This window comes from Crinia signifera, chromosome 9 (assembly GCF_055691185.1).
Source record: "Crinia signifera chromosome 9, ASM5569118v1, whole genome shotgun sequence".
NCBI classification, from domain to species: Eukaryota; Metazoa; Chordata; class Amphibia; order Anura; family Myobatrachidae; genus Crinia; species Crinia signifera.
In genome coordinates this window covers 50,616,114-50,632,401 of record NC_139225.1, presented here as the reverse complement: position 1 = coordinate 50,632,401, position 16,288 = coordinate 50,616,114, and the positions used below count along the sequence as shown (strand labels likewise).

The window sequence follows — 16,288 nt, the reverse complement described above, 5'->3', positions numbered from 1 at the left end:
AGTTGTAAGGGAGATCTAATCTATGCGGACAACACAGCCTGAACACGCGAACGGAAGTCACGTCACACGCGGCCGAATCCCGCTGCTCAAAAAGGCAGGATAAAGCCGTTATTCAGAAGGACCTTAGCGCGAATGCATAGCAGCCCTAAGTGAAGAGCTTCTAACAAAATTATTCTCGATTTAACAGCACTGATTTCGACCGCTGCTGGGTCGCTAACCAACATCAAACGCCAGAGGTCTGAGAAAAGAATGCTGACATCGGTATAGAGTTTTAACCTATAAACGTTAAAACTCTATACCGATGTCAGCATTCTTTTCTCAGACCTCTGGCGTTTGATGTTGGATACCCTTTTTAAGCCCTGGGACGCATCAAAGAAACTCTGATATGAACATAGGGCCCTGGTGCCAGGTCAGTACGACTTTCTAAGCTTGTTGAGTGTGAATAACAGAGATAACAGAAAGTTTGGAGCCACAAAAGATACCATGATATGCACATAGGGAACAACCATCAGGTCAGTCATATTGGTTCACTACCCCTCCCTCTTCACTTTAAGAAAGAAGGATTCGGTCTGAGGAGCGTTGTAAAGAAACCTTGTTTTGCATATAGGGACCAACACCAAGGTCAGTGTGGTCCTATTAGCAACACACCCCAGAAACAAATCCTGAATTAATGGGAGAATATCACCTAGAAGAATAGACCAGCGCTTGGAAGCTACTCTATATTGTTTTTCTTGTCTTAGTGGAGCGCTGTCACACCGCATTGTCCACCTTAGTTTTATTTGTATTTCTAAGTGAATGTATCTAAGTTCATCAAAGGGATTTCTGCACTTCCGTTTTCGGAAAAAACGGAAGTGGGAGGGGGAACTGGTATAAAACAAGTGAAATGCACACAGTTATTTAAGCCCTGATGAAGAGACACCAGTCTCAAAACATGTCTCAAAACTGAATGTGCATTGGCTGGAGGACTGCAACTTGGACCAGGTGAGTGTATATGTGTTAGTCCGCTTTCTCCTGGATCCGGAATACTAGTTGAAAGGGTTGACCTCACATTATCACCATCTGTATCCTTATTGTGGTTCAGACAGCATAATTTGTGTTGGATATTTTAATAATTTTGTTTGCTGTGTATATGGAATAAAGTATTTTTGAAGAAAAAAAGAGGAGAAAGATACCTTTATATACTTCACACAGCTACAAACACCGTGAGTACGGGTGCGTTACCCAGTAGAAAAGATACCTTGATACGTGTATTTATCAATTTCCATTAGTGAGTTGGGTACGCCCGATCATTAACCATAAGAACTGAATGACTGAATATAACCCATTGTGTTTATATTCTCTTTCACATATTCTGCGAAACTTCTAAGACGAAAGGAGGACTAAATCTAAAGAAAAGACATCTTTAAGAAAGCCCCATTCCCCACAGAAAAGGGAAGTATTTTTCCAACATTTTTCACTCTTTAGACCGATCTATGCACGTATAAAGAGCGCCTATATTCTGAATTTACATTTTCTTATACCTCAGACAAAAAAGGATGTTTAGACAAATTGGTTAATCCATTTGAATAACCAAATTATCTGAATGTCCAATTGCCCAATTACCAGATTTTGGTAGAAAATGGTTAATTGTCATTTGGTCCCATACATTACCAGATTCTTACTCCAACCAGAAAGATCGGATAAATAATCTTCTAGTGTGTATGCAGCATTTGTGTCTAAGTCTAGGATTTTTTACTTTCATTAACTAGTCCACAAATGTTACCAGCCTATTGTCTTTCACGTATATTTCTTTAGAAATGTTTGTATTTGAAATACTGATACAGTAATTTATCACTTGTTTTATCTCAGGTCCGAATCAGGCTCCCCAACACGAAGAGTGCTGACGTGTCACTTGATATAAGGAAGAAGTTCCTAGACCTTCGTACCCCAAAATAGTAAGCAGTCTATGGAATGGAAGTTTCCTTCTCAAACCTATGTAGACTAGATAGAAAAAAACCTGTGCAACATGATGGGGGAAATTTACTAAGAAGGCCGAAATTTACTAAGAAGGCCGATTATGGATGATCCCGCGTACTACCGGGATCGGCCGTAATCGGACCGAAAATGCGAACGGAGAATACAGCAGAATTACTAAGCTGCCGTTTTCTCCCGATTTCATATTTTCCGATGGTAAAGCCCTTTGTATTTGGCTTCCGAATTTAGGGACCCAAATTTGTATGATCCTGCCATCATCGCACAGATCAGTCAAATTTGTGTGATGCTTCTGAGTGTTAAAAAAAAAAGAAAAATGAGTAATTAAAAAAAAAAAACAGCGCCCTGCCCAGCTTTAACCAGTCTCAGGCTAATTGAGCCGGTCCTGGTTGCAGAAATACAGGGGCAAAAATTACATAGGTGTCCCCTGGGTATACAGTGGACATGGGCTTAGATCGACACCTGAAAAGGTTGACATGGCTGCAGCTCGAAATGGTCATTAGGGCGACACAAGCATTAGGTCATCATGGGCAAGGTCAACAGTCAAAAGGTCGACATGGGGTTTTTCACTTTTTAATTTTTTAGCTGACGTGTCCCGATAGATGGTATTTCATGCCCTACCATCCACTAGGGTGTGGTGGCGAGCGCAGCGGTGCTACGTTTCAGTGTCCATGTCGACTGTGTTAACATTCGGGACAAAAAAAAGTGAAAAACCATATGTCGACCTTTTAACTGTCGACCTTCCCCATGTTGACCTTCCCAACATCGACCACCTAATGCTTGTCGGTCTAATGACCCTGTCGACCTAACCCATGTCGACCTTCAGTCATATTGACCTGTGGTGTCGACCTAATGCCTATCAACCTAGTTGCTGTCTATCCAATGATCCCTATCCAATTGCTTGTGAGCCCTGTGAATCACCAATTGTTTTGCATCAAATAGCTTATGCCATCTAGTGTCTCCTCCGCTAACTTCCAACATAGGGGCCGATTCAGACCTGATCGAAGGGCTGCAACTTTTTGCAGCCCAGCAATCAGTTAGCCCACTCCCCATCAGAGTGAAATCCCTCCCCTGTGCTTGACTGCAAATTGCATTGCAGCTGTGCGAAGATGGAAAATCCATTAAAAATCATTTATTGAATATGAAGTACTGCATAAGCCAAGAGTTACTCAGCAATGCGATGACCCTAGTGAGGTCGCCCCCCCTGACGTCAGCGGTCCTTCTTCCCAATGGCTGGGGTCCACCTGCGATGTTCCTTGACAGTTCCCGAAAACGGTAAGGTGCTGCCTATGAACGCCCACCGCATGTCAATCATCTTGCAAATGGCCAGTGATGGCTTCATTCACAGTGGGATCTTGCACATGCGCACAGCGTACCGTGTGCATGTGCGGTCTCCCAATCATCGGCATGGCTGTGAATTTACAGCCCTTTTGCAAGGCCTAAATCAGCCCCATAGTCTCATGTTCCTATTTCTCTCCAGCAGCAAAATACAAATCCCTGGAATTATGGGGGTGATTCAGGTTGGTTTGCAAAAGCAAACTCCTTCTCTAATAGACAAAACCATCTTCACTGCAGGTGGGGCGGATGTAACATGTGCAACATTGCACTATAGATATCAATTTGAAGTACACAGCTTCTTTCCTCACCGCATTGCTTTCTTCTTTTTTCTTAGTAAACTGGGATTGCATCTTCCTCATCCAATTAATGAAAAAAATGGAAAAGCTAAATTTATGGTGGACAAAGAAATTCTAGAAGTGACCCTGACTATGGTTAGAGACTTGGACTTCATCAACTTTTCATAGGAATGAAGAAATCTATTTATTGTCTATTAAAGATCCCAAAGCCTGTCAATAAATATATACTGGATAGATAAATATACAAATACAGCAAACAGACCGGCACTGCCCACTATAGGTCAATTTGCCAAGATCCATACCAGGTGGGGTTCCCAGCTCCTATGGGCGACAGTAAACAGCACGCCACTGCAGTAACTTTTCGGTATCAAAACTGGAGTTTATTGTATCACAACCTGAGGTTGTGATTCATTAATCTCCAATTTTTGATACTGAAAGCTAGAAGATGTAGATAAAAGTTCAAAAACAATGGCTACATTTTATGGGCTCACTGCTGGGATGGATCCAGTTTGTATTTATCATGCAACTTCATAAAGTGCTGCCATTGTTTTTAAATATATTATATACACAGAGCCCCTGATTCACGCTTGTAATTCAAATAAGTAAATTGGGGCTGCCTGACCTACAAGATTCCCTGTTGGAAGGGGAATAAGAAATACATGCAAAACAATTGTAGGATGTGCGTTATGTTAAGGCCTTTAAATTAGACCTGTGTAGCCTTAATCACTATTCCAGAAAAAAAAAACATATAAGTTTGGAGAAAACCAGGAGGCCCAGGTTTCCTTGCAAAGTATGTGATGGAGTTTATTTCTCAGGAATCTAGCTTCAGGTAGTTATGTCGAATGGTGCCTTTTCCCTGCACCCCCCCCCCCCCACCCCCAATAACAAGTCCTCCTTCAGTTTGCTGAGGCAATATGTTTACACTTGTATACAGGTTTATGAATAGCTGTTGTTCGTTGGTCTTTGATTGACAGGAACAGAATATGCCTTTGACGAAGCCCTATGTTCATACAATGTTCATACAATGAAGCCCAATGTTCATACATCAAAACAATAAGTTCATCTTATGACATGCAAATCGTAAGTAAATAAAAGTATGCATTTATTAAAAATCTCTTTATAAATAAAATTGTTATTGCAATACAATATGATAAAATTGTTATTGCAATACAATATGATCTTTCACTTTAGCACTTGTACATATGAGGTATTAAAGTTAAAGATCATAATGTATGGAATATTGCAACAACAATTTCATTTATAAGGAGACTTTTAATAAATGCATACTTTTATGGACTTCCGATTCCTATGTTTTCTGGAATAGTGATTAAAGCTACACAGGTCTAGTGTCTGTGTGACTCCGAATCTGTTGGCAGCAAGGGAAACTACATCTACTAGCTTCAGAAGCATTTGCTTTGAGCAGGCTTACACTGCCAGCTGTTGGCAGCAAGGGAAACTACATCTACTAGCTTTCGAAGCATTTGCTTTGAGCAGGCTTACTAACTTTATAGATTAGAGAGAGATAAACTATCCTATTGTAAAATATTTTGTTTAATGTTTTTTACTTACCATTTATTTAATTGAATTAAACCTTTGCAAATGATCTACTAATACACCAGTATTTGGGTTATAGAGAAAAAGGAAATGAGAATGAAATCATATTGCATATTAATATACAGTTCTTTTTCATATTCTAAAGCATCAGGCTTTCTTAAGCTGGGCACATGCTAGAACAGGGGTCAGGGAACTTTTTTTTACCCTTGACCCAAAAAATGTATCAAGAAACGCTGACGTTACCCCCTTGATTTGAAAGGAAGGACATCTTATAATTGTAATACACACTGTACCCCCAGAAAATGATGATATATCCTGCTAGTACGGTACACAGCCTGGCAGATATTGATGATGATGATGTTGATGATTACCATGTATGGCTGTGTGTGGTACAAAATTTGTACATTTGTCTCATCTGACCACATGACATTCTCCCAATCCTCCTCTGGATCATCCAGATGTTCACTGGTAAACTTTAGACAGGCCTGGACATGTGCTGGCTTAAGCAGGGGGACCTTTCGGGAGATGCAGGATTTTAATCCATGACGATGTAGTGGATTACTAATGGTAACCTTTGTTTGTGTCTGTGGTCCTAGCTCTCTTGAGGTCATTGACCAGGTCCCCCTGTGTAGTTCTGGGCTGATTCCTCACCATTCTCAAGATCATTGATACTCCACGAGATGAGATCTTGCATGGAACCCCAGGTCGAGGGAGATTGTCCGTGATTTCTTCCATTTTTTTAGTAATTGTGCTAATAGTTGATCTCTTCTCACCAAGTTGTTTTCATATTGTCCAGTAGCTCATCCCAGCCCTATTCAGCTCTACAATTTTGTCCCTGGTGTCCTTAGACAGCTCTCTGGTCTTGGCTATGGTGGAGAGGTTGCAGTCTGGCTGTTTGAGGGTTTGGACAGTTGTCTTTTATACAGATAACCAATTCAAGCAGGTGCCGTTAATACAGGTAACGAGTAAATATTAGAAGAGCTTCTTAAAGAAGAAGGTCTGTGAGAGCCAGAAATCTTGCTGGTTGGTAGGTGTCCAAATATTTATTTTCCACAAGAATATACAAATAAATTGTTTAAAAATCACATACTGTCTCTCACAGTTGAAGTGTACCTATGATGAAAATTACAGACCTCTCATCTTTTTTAGTGGGTCAACTTACACAATTGGTGGCTGTCCATATACTTTTTTTTCCTGCTGCAGAGCTCAAAAGAAGTGAAATGTTGCATAGTTTTTAATTTAGCTTTTTGTTTCTATATTACAAAGAGCCCTAATAGAGGGTACACATGGTGAGATATGCTCTATATTTCTATTTGATTTTGCTTATAGAAGCAAAATCAAATAGAAATCAAATTGAAATTGAATGCACATCGAATGCTTTTATTAGCATTCGATGCAGATTCGATCACAATACGCGGTCCCGTGTAGATAGTCTAGACAAGACTATCTAATGGAAATCTAATAGTAGATAGTACAAATCTAATGTGTTCACTGCTGCATTCGATTCAATCCAGATTTAATTTCAATCTCCTGCCTGAAGGACCGGGAACACTGTGAGATCAAATTGAAATCGAATAGTGCAATTCTAATGCACATCGAATAGTAAGTTGAATGGAAAATAGTGAAAATTTGAAGGGCATAGAAATAACTTCAGTAAAGGTCAAATCTAATCGAAATCAAATTGAAAAGGCAATCGAACTAATTGAAAAGGGAATGCACTATTAGAGTATAGGGAGACACATGGCTCGACTGGGGGTAATAACACTGCATTATAGAATGTTTTACATGTAAGTAACTGCATTGACAGGAAGGCTTAACTCAAGATGGCATGGTACTTGCCCTGTAGAAAGCAAGTAAAAAGACACCTTATTACCAGATGCCAGTATTTCTATATTCCAGTCCTCACAACACCATAGAGATAATGAGAATTCCTTTCAGTGGAAATAGATTGCATAATTACTGACTTAACAATGCATAGGTGACTATTTAGCTAAGGAATCTTGAAAACATGAGCTATTGAGGGTTGCTGAGGACTGGAGTTAGGAAACATTGGATTGTGCTGTATTAAATTTATGACACTTCGCTTATGTCCCTAAGCCCCACCTTCATGTACTTCATGTACCGCTGCCAATTTGTTATGTAAACAATCGGAGTGTAACAGTCTAGGTGGCAACCAGCCACAGAGTCTGTTTAAGGGGCGCTGCTATGCTCAATCACACAAATACCAATATGACAATATAAATTTATATTTTATTTATAAAAAATACATAGAACAAATTTAAATACATGAAAGTGCACTTTTTACATGAATATACACAACACAGACAAGACTTACAACGAATAACATTTAAAAGTCATTTTTGAATTACTGAGGCTGTGAGGCTAGAAATGGCTCTTATAACACCTTTAACATAGGTATAGTGGAATAATGCCACCTTATAGTTACCAGTCCCGCTCTTGGTGGACAGTCCTTGGTTGCGTATTTGTAATCCAAATAAATGATGGTCAATATCAGGATAGCAGTTTCCCTTTCTTACCAGAGTTGCGCTCTGGATATTGCTTTTGTTGAAGGTACTCCTGCACCAATAGGACTCCAGCAAGCCACCATATAGACTCTTAGCCAGCGGACTTTTAGATCAGCAGTAATCTGGAGAAAAAAAGCACAGTTCAAAACGCGTTTCTCCGCCTATGTAGACCACATCAGCGGCTTCCTCAACTGAAGCCGCTGATGTGGTCTACATAGGCGGAGAAACGCGTTTTGAACTGTGCTTTTTTTCTCCAGATTACTGCTGATCTAAAAGTCCGCTGGCTAAGAGTCTATATGGTGGCTTGCTGGAGTCCTATTGGTGCAGGAGTACCTTCAACAAAAGCAATATCCAGAGCGCAACTCTGGTAAGAAAGGGAAACTGCTATCCTGATATTGACCATCATTTATTTGGATTACAAATACGCAACCAAGGACTGTCCACCAAGAGCGGGACTGGTAACTATAAGGTGGCATTATTCCACTATACCTATGTTAAAGGTGTTATAAGAGCCATTTCTAGCCTCACAGCCTCAGTAATTCAAAAATGACTTTTAAATGTTATTCGTTGTAAGTCTTGTCTGTGTTGTGTATATTCATGTAAAAAGTGCACTTTCATGTATTTATATTTGTTCTATGTATTTTTTATAAATAAAATATAAATTTATATTGTCATATTGGTATTTGTGTGATTGAGCATAGCAGCGCCCCTTAAACAGACTCTGTGGCTGGTTGCCACCTAGACTGTTACACTCCGATTGTTTGCAATTTAGAGGTACACACCCTCTTAATTGGGGCTGCAGCACTGCCCAATCAATTAGATAACTTTGCTTCTACCTGGGTTATTGTACAAATTGTTATAAATCTGATTATTTTGGTGGAGTGCATTTAGTATCCAGCGCTTTTGGGTGACTATTGTCACATTTTTCTGGTTCTCAATTTGTTATGTGATGGATGAAGACCAGGGTCCAAATGTAATACAGTGAGAGTTTCAGAAAGAGAGATTTGGGGAGAGTTTTCCCATTTCTTTAAAAGCAGCAATCAATTACATGGCAAAATCAACCTGGTTTTGCAATGTAAATGATTGCTGCTTTAAAAAAATGGCAAAACTCTCCCAAAATCTCTCATGTTCTGAAATGCTCACCCTATTACATTTGGCCCCATCTTTCTTATACTGGATGATCACTATGACGCGCTTTAATTGTTCTTATGACAATCCATCATTCCTTTAGAAATCTTGTTGATAAATGACTTCCTGATATATTATGTACAATATGGGAGGTTGCTTAAGTTTTTTCATGTATATTCAATTAACCACGGATTCTGAAAAATTAACCAGGGATTCTGTAAAAATGATCATGTGTCACCTTAGCAGAGAATGCATATTGCTCTGTATTTGCAGCATGCTCATTCCCGCAATCCACGGTTTTAAACTAGTAATAGATCCTAGTGGGCCAGTGTTATGTTGTAATTTTACATGTTGCCATCTGTGATAAGTGCATGAAGTACTGTACACTTGGTAAGACCTACCATTGGTGTACATCAGACAGTGCTTTGATACTTTGAGCATTTTTTGGGGGCCTTCTGCTGGATGGATTTGGATTAAAAGTTTAATGAACTGTAATTACTGACAGAAATAACCATAATTCAATGACCTGAAGTAATTTACCAAAATAACCACAAATCAATGATCTAATTAATTGACAGAAGTAGAGGGGAGAAGACAAACAATATTGTGTATCCAAAAGCATTGGAATAGCAACAGTAATTACAGAAGGACAACTTTCTAACTACCTAGCAATCTAAAAGACATTATAAAACTGACCAAAAAAGAAGGAAAACTGGGGATTAGGGCTACTGGCAACAACCCCCCCCCCCCCCCAAAAAAAAAAAAAAGAACAGGGAACGGTACTTACATGTTAGTTGGGATCCCACTAAGCTATTTGCTTAGTGGGCTATTCTGCGAAAGGAAATCGATGCAATGCGATATTACTAATTAAAGTAATTTCTCTACCGGCATATTTTTTCCCGCTAATATCACATCGTATCGCATTGTTCAGCACACATTTTATGACGCTAAAACCTATAATGCAATGCAATGCGATATTACTAAATAATGTATTCCCTCCTATTGTAGGTTCCCCCGCCTATTATCCATAGTACCCCACCCAGTATCCACACCACCCGATAGTGTTGCAAGTGCAGCGTTGGCCCACTATCCACACCAACCCAAAGCGTGGCGAGCGGCGGCGGAACGCGTCCTCCTGACCTTTTCATACCCCCACTATCCACGTCAGCGTGGAGTTGATTTTATATAGTGTAGCGAGCCACTGAGCCCGAAGCGTGGCGAGCGCACACGGAAAACATGTAAAGTAATCCACGTCCGCTCGCCACGCTTCAGGCTCGGTGGCTCGCTGCGCTCGCCACACTATATACAATCAACTCCGCTCCGACGTGGATAGTGGGGGTATGAAAAGGTAGGGAGGACTCGTTCCGACGCCGCTCGCCACACTTCGGGTTGGCGTGGATACTGATGTGGTTTTAGGAACACATTCACAGCATCCATACAATACATCTGAGACAGTAATGGGGACACATGTTAAAGTTAAACGGGGAATTTAGTAAGAACTGAATAAGATAAGTCATAATGAATAAATATAACAAGAAAAATATAATTAGCACAATATGACAATAATCTCAGAAGAACAATAATAACACAATAAATATCAGGAGAACAATAAAATCACAAGAACAATATCATTAGAAAGAACAAAAAAGAAGTGCTAAGTGGGCACTGCAGAGCCCCTAGGCAGGAGGCTCAAGGCATATAACATGCGCTCAAAGGCATATAACATGCGCTCCACATGAATTCTCCTAAATAGGAGTTCAAATGCTGCCTTGCAGTACCACAATGTTTTTTGTTGCGACACTTTGTGGCCCCCCACATACGCTCAAAGTTCTGGGTATGTACCCCAGAATCAGGGTCCACTAAGTTATATTTATGGTTGACCCTGGCATGCTCGTAGCCGGCGGCTACCAAATCCTCAGTTTTATAGGCACGTAAATGACACTCCCAGGAACAACATATGATGTTATTGCATACATCAGAGTTGTGGCGTCTCTGCAGTCCACGGCTTTCATGAAGCAGGCCCCCGTCTCTCGGCAAATGCCGCCAAAGACCCACTGCTGTGGCAAAATCCTCCCCACGGAGTATTTGCGCTTTGTGTAGAGGGTCTCATCTACCTACACAACAAATCCCGGTCCCCCGATCTGGTGCTGGGGCTAGGAAAGCAGGTCATAGGTGCACGCCTCCCTCATTACTGTGTTGTACTGCACCGTAGTAGCTAGGCAGATCCCAAGCTCTCTTTCGCAGTATGCCACACTGCTCAGTTCATGCGCCCATGAATAAATGAAGCGTGGCAACTTCACAAAGGGGAGACGGCACTGTGGGTACCACAGCCCAGCACACACTGTCACCTTTCGGCGACAGGCCTTTATAGGGCACCTCCAGTTACCTTCTTTTAATGAAAGCCTCATGGGGTTTCCATTCACGCATGTCTGTGGCAGCAAATTATGACGCTGTAAAAACGTCAGCGCCTCCTTCTCTGTTGTCGGAAGAGTAAATAATGACCTCTCCTGGCGTCGTGCCATGCTGCTGTCACCACTGAAACCAGAAACTGGGAGCACTCTGGGCAGCATCCATCACTGGTCCTGTTTTACCTCAGCGTGAGGGACCAGGAACACTTACGCACATTCTGAATAACTACACTATTTACTTATCTTAAGTTTATTCACAAAATATATTTAAGCTACTTTAAATGGATACATCAGTAAATTAATTATATGCATATAAAGTGCATATGCATATAAAGTACTAAGCTCGAATCGCATCGCACGCCACTAAAACGGGACATGTGATGCGATTTTCTTCCGAAAGCGTACGTATGTTAATTGGGTGCCCAACTAACATATAAGTACCAGGGAACTGGTATAGCTATAGATTTAGCTATTAAATAACTAGACAAATGCTGTAATGCTGTAATGTTTCATTTAAAGGTACATTTGAACTAATTTCCTCTTTTTTGTTCTCCCTTCTGCATGCCGCTAAATTCTTATTTTCCAATGTTGAAAGCCAAACTATCTGTGCAAGAGGAATTAAACTTGTTTTCAATGTTCCCCACTTCCTTTTAACTCACACAGTATTTTACAGGTACAGTCTCATTGGCCCTTATTCTGATCGGTGCGGCCGTTCGCGAATTCTTTCGGTGCGGTCCGCGCGCCACGCTGTGCGGTGGCGTACGGCTAACGTCCGTAGAAACGCCCACGTGTCCTCCGCATTCGGACGGACTCACTCTTTAAGAACAGGGCGTGTTTACGGACGACATACAAACCATGCGTGTGCGGGGGAAACAGTCAGATTCTTCATGGTGTGACCTCGTATGCACGGCCTTCCCGTGTCAGAACGCACGCGAGCCGGCCACTACGCACAGATGCGGTGTACTTACACAAAAAACCAGACTACTCTTATCTGAGTTCCCAAATAGATCACATGACACACTTAGGCAATTATCAAACCACTTTGAAAACAGATTGTTGCTCCTGGTCATCTCTTATTTATCTAATTGATCCTTAAACACTTACAAGCACTATACATTAACCCTAACATTCCCAGCCGAAGAGCTGCTGCACGTGGCAAGGAGCCTGCCAGGGGCAAACGTGCTCGCAAATGAACTTGTGTCCCCATTAATCTCCACCGTTATGTCTTCCCAAATCTTCCATCGAGCTGTGTGTGTCAGCATCCGCTGTCAAATTCCGTGCCGAGGGTCACCACATTTGCCCGCGGTTCAAATGTCATGTTTGGTTCCCCTGTTGCCCTGTTTGGCCTAGCATTACTGTGTGCTGTACTTGAAGTGTTGTTGCTGTACTTTTGTTGTGAAGCCACCTGATGTGTTCCTAATGATTCTGCTGTGGCTATTTTTTATATAGTATTTAATTTTTGTCCTGTTATGGTACCATTTATTTTGTGATGGTTTTGCAAATATTTCCTTTGTTGATTTAATAAATGTTATTTTTGGCCCCAAAATGTCTGGATTAATTGATACATGCATAAATGACATGTGTATTAGTAATATGAAGCTGTGTTCATTATTTGCAGTGTAAAAGTGTGTGCAAACTGCAGCATATATGTGTGTGTTTAGTAATGGTCCATTTAAGGTGCATTGGTTTCAATTGAAGCAGAGAGAAGCGTGTAATTTACAAGTAATGAGTAAAGTAGGTGATTGTATTGTGTTCACCTGACATTGGTTGAGGTGCGTCCGTCCTGATTAGGCGTTCCGATTGCCTAGCGCATGACCGAGTGGTGTCCGCTAAGCAATAGTAGCCTTTTGGACACCGCACATTTCTTCCCTTTTTGTTTGCGTGCATTCGGTGTGCTGTCCGAATGCACGCCCACCAAAATAAGTGTACTCCCCCGTGTCCGCCCATGTTTCCGACTAGTTTAGCCCATTTTGAAACTACGCCCCTGTGTCATTCCGCATGACGCCCATAACACACCCATATTGGCCGAGTGATTGCGGTGCACATTTCTGTACGGTATTAGTGAGAACAAGTACGGAGACCATACGTGGCACATGCGCATTGCGTTCCCCACGCATGCGCAGACGGCTAAAAAACGCGATCCGAAAGAATTCGGGAAAGTACGCACCGATCAGAATAAGGGCCATTATGATTACTGTTTGCATAAGGTGTTCTCCAAACTAGAAAGTGGGGTGTTGCTATCTAACAAATAGGACAAATCGGATCAATCCTCCATAACAGATAATACATTTCCCTTCGTGACGTTCCAGAACGTGTATAAAACTGGTGTCTTTAATATGGACCACTTCAAAATTGTTTGTGCAGTGCAACAATTTTTTTCAACTTTCATCATCTTTTATTGGTTTCTACAAAAGCATTGCATCATTTTCTATATACACAACTGTCAACTCTTATTGAAGACCTGCTTATTTTAGTCTGATAGGAAAGTTAACTGAATCTTTGGGCTTGTTGTGTAAGCACAACTCGTTGTTCAGTGACAGAAGTTTGCATGGTTGCCTGGTTAGTCCCCAAGAGGCGCAGCTCTTGATAAACAAACATATGGTGAAACCATGAGGTCGTTAGTAATCTGTTTGTTCAAATCCCTGTGGGCACAATTATCTAACCGCTGAGGTGTGCGAGTTGAGTTCCACCACAACTATAGTAGTACAGGGACTGTAGACTTAAAGAAACACAGTAGCTGCCTACTAGTTAAAAGATGGTGTAGCATGAAACTACGGTATAAAGTCAATAAATTTAATTGTAATTAATTATTTGTTTTCAAATATATTTGTAAAATGTATAAGTAGTTCTGATTACTGGTAGAGATGGATACCATTTCTGTGTGTTTTATACAATGGAATCCCAAGAATGAAAAACATAAATATGGTATCCATAGTTATTTTCCTTACATATCATCTGAAGAGACATCACCTCCCTGAAGTTCATTTAATCTTCCCTCTAAGAGGGTGACCCTTTGTTTGAGGGTCTGTTGTGCACTGCTATATTCCCGAAGCAAACGGGCAAATCGAGTATGCAGCAGATCCAAATTGGACTCTAGAAGTTCCAGTTTCTCTTCTGAAGATTTACCTTTCAGTGCATCTTTCTCTTTTGTCTCATCAAGCAAGCCTTCCTTTGTAAGTATTTCTCTGCCTCTCTCTTCCAAGATCTTCTTGGCATCTGGATACTCAACCAAAGCCTCCATTAGATCATCTTTTGAAAGGCAGAAAAGGTCGGAGTAGCCAATGCTACGAATGCTGGCTGTACGACGGTTACCCATTTTACTCCCCTCAATATTGAGAATACTAATCTCACCAAAGCAACTCCCAGACGTCAGAATAGCATATTGAGTTATTCCGTCCTCTCCCACAACAGCTAGTTTTCCCTCTTTAATTATGTACATTTCTCTTCCAATATCCCCTTTTCGACAGATGTAATCTCCAGGGCTAAAAACTTGAGGTCGTAATTTTAGAACCAACTCCACCAGAAGACCAGCCTCACAGTTCTGAAAGATCCGCACCTGAAGAGAAATAGCCACAAACCATAAATCAAAGAAGATAAAATGAAAGTTAGAAGAAATGTTAACTAAGGCAAAGCTACCTAGGATAATGAGATGCTTTTGCTGCTGTTTATTAAGGTCATAAGAAGTATTTGTAAAATACACACAAATTGTATTAGAAATGCAGTTCAGATAAGTTTTTATAAATTGGTTATCAAAAGTTATTTTATACAGCAACTAAAAAATATATTGCTTGCTTTAGCATACTAAGCTTTATGCACAAACTACTTTTACAGTAAAGCGATTGTAGCAACTGACCTTCTTTAGTGTCTCCAGGTGAACATTTATGGCAATTTCAGCTCTCAGTTTGTCAGGCAAATTTTTCAACACCTCTCTTTCATCTACTGTCTTTTTATTTGTCCAAAGATAGTCAAACCATCGAATGACTTTGGCCTCCAAATCTTTGCTTACCTTTCTGAACTGCATATAGTGCTTAATTGCATCTATTTTGGCCTGAAACTCAGCCCTGGTTGCATTCATGTTAGAGATCATGGAACCAACATTTCCTACAATGGTGGCAAAGATCAAAACACCAACCAGAAAATCAAAAATGACAAAAAGGTACTCTGTATCTGTAACAGGGGGAGGAGTTTCTCCAATAGTTGTAAGTGTCAAAGTAGACCAGTACAGGCAGTAGACGTACTCACGGGTAAGATAGCCAAAGTTAGGATCTGTCACATTTGGGTAAACCCATGTGTCTGTGCCAAAACCAATTGCCTTAGATATAGCATAGTAAATGCAGGCATTCCAATGAATAATAAGCAGGATGTATAGAACTAGATTTATTATTCGAAACATATTAGGGTAACTTGTTCGAGTCTCTGTTTGGTCAAAACATTCAAACATGCGTGGAAAATGTAGAAGACGGTTGAATCGCAGCTCTGGCCGATGAAGTCCAAATGCCAGATACCCTAGGTCAGTCGGGAGTATAGAGAGGATATCTAACTTAAATTGCAGAGTGCGGGTGTAGCTGTCTCTTAGCATCTTTGGATCTCTTACAAGTAGTCCCTGCTCCAAAAATCCTGAAAAGATAACAGAAGACTGAAATATACACCTGACATAACAGTGATTTAAATATAAGGATAGGCTGGAAAGAGGAGGCTAGAGGTGACCCAGGGCATGTAATCATATATTTGATATTTGGCCAGAAGAATGCGACTGGAGGTAACACAGGGGCACGATGCTTGAGTGACAAAAGGAGAATGTGTCTGGAAAGACACAGAGGGTACGTGGCTGGAGTGATACGGGGGACATGAAGTTGGAGTGACAGAGGGGGAAGGAGACTAAGGGAGACACTGGGCAGGAGATGACATAGAGCAACAGACTGGAGTGATAGGAAGCACAAGGCTAGATTGATTCATGGTGCAAAAGGCTACAGTGACACAAACTAGAAGGCACAGGGTACAAGGGTTTCGAGTGATGGGGCTTGTGGCAGGGAAAAGGAGGTGACACAGAGGGCACAAGCCTGGTTGA

General features: G+C 40.9%; 2 protein-coding genes across 2 annotated transcripts in view; one reads left to right on the top strand and one right to left on the bottom strand.

Annotated features, from left to right (window-relative positions):
* DNAAF6 (dynein axonemal assembly factor 6) overlaps nt 1-7,317 on the top strand; it is a 53,762-nt gene extending 46,445 nt beyond the window's left edge. Inside the window, exons 6-7 of the mRNA XM_083159064.1 lie at nt 1,849-1,934; nt 3,644-7,317. Of these exons, the coding sequence (XP_083015190.1) occupies nt 1,849-1,934; nt 3,644-3,773 (216 nt within the window). The 3' untranslated portion in view covers nt 3,774-7,317. The remainder of the gene's footprint in view (nt 1-1,848; nt 1,935-3,643) is intronic.
* A 6,756-nt stretch (nt 7,318-14,073) lies between these two features.
* The window catches only part of CNGA2 (cyclic nucleotide gated channel subunit alpha 2), a 48,412-nt gene continuing 46,197 nt past the window's right edge, over nt 14,074-16,288 (bottom strand). Inside the window, exons 6-7 of the mRNA XM_083159063.1 lie at nt 15,074-15,837; nt 14,074-14,776 (exon numbers count right to left, since the gene is read on the bottom strand). Coding sequence (XP_083015189.1) covers nt 14,165-14,776; nt 15,074-15,837 — 1,376 coding nt within the window. The 3' untranslated portion in view covers nt 14,074-14,164. The remainder of the gene's footprint in view (nt 14,777-15,073; nt 15,838-16,288) is intronic.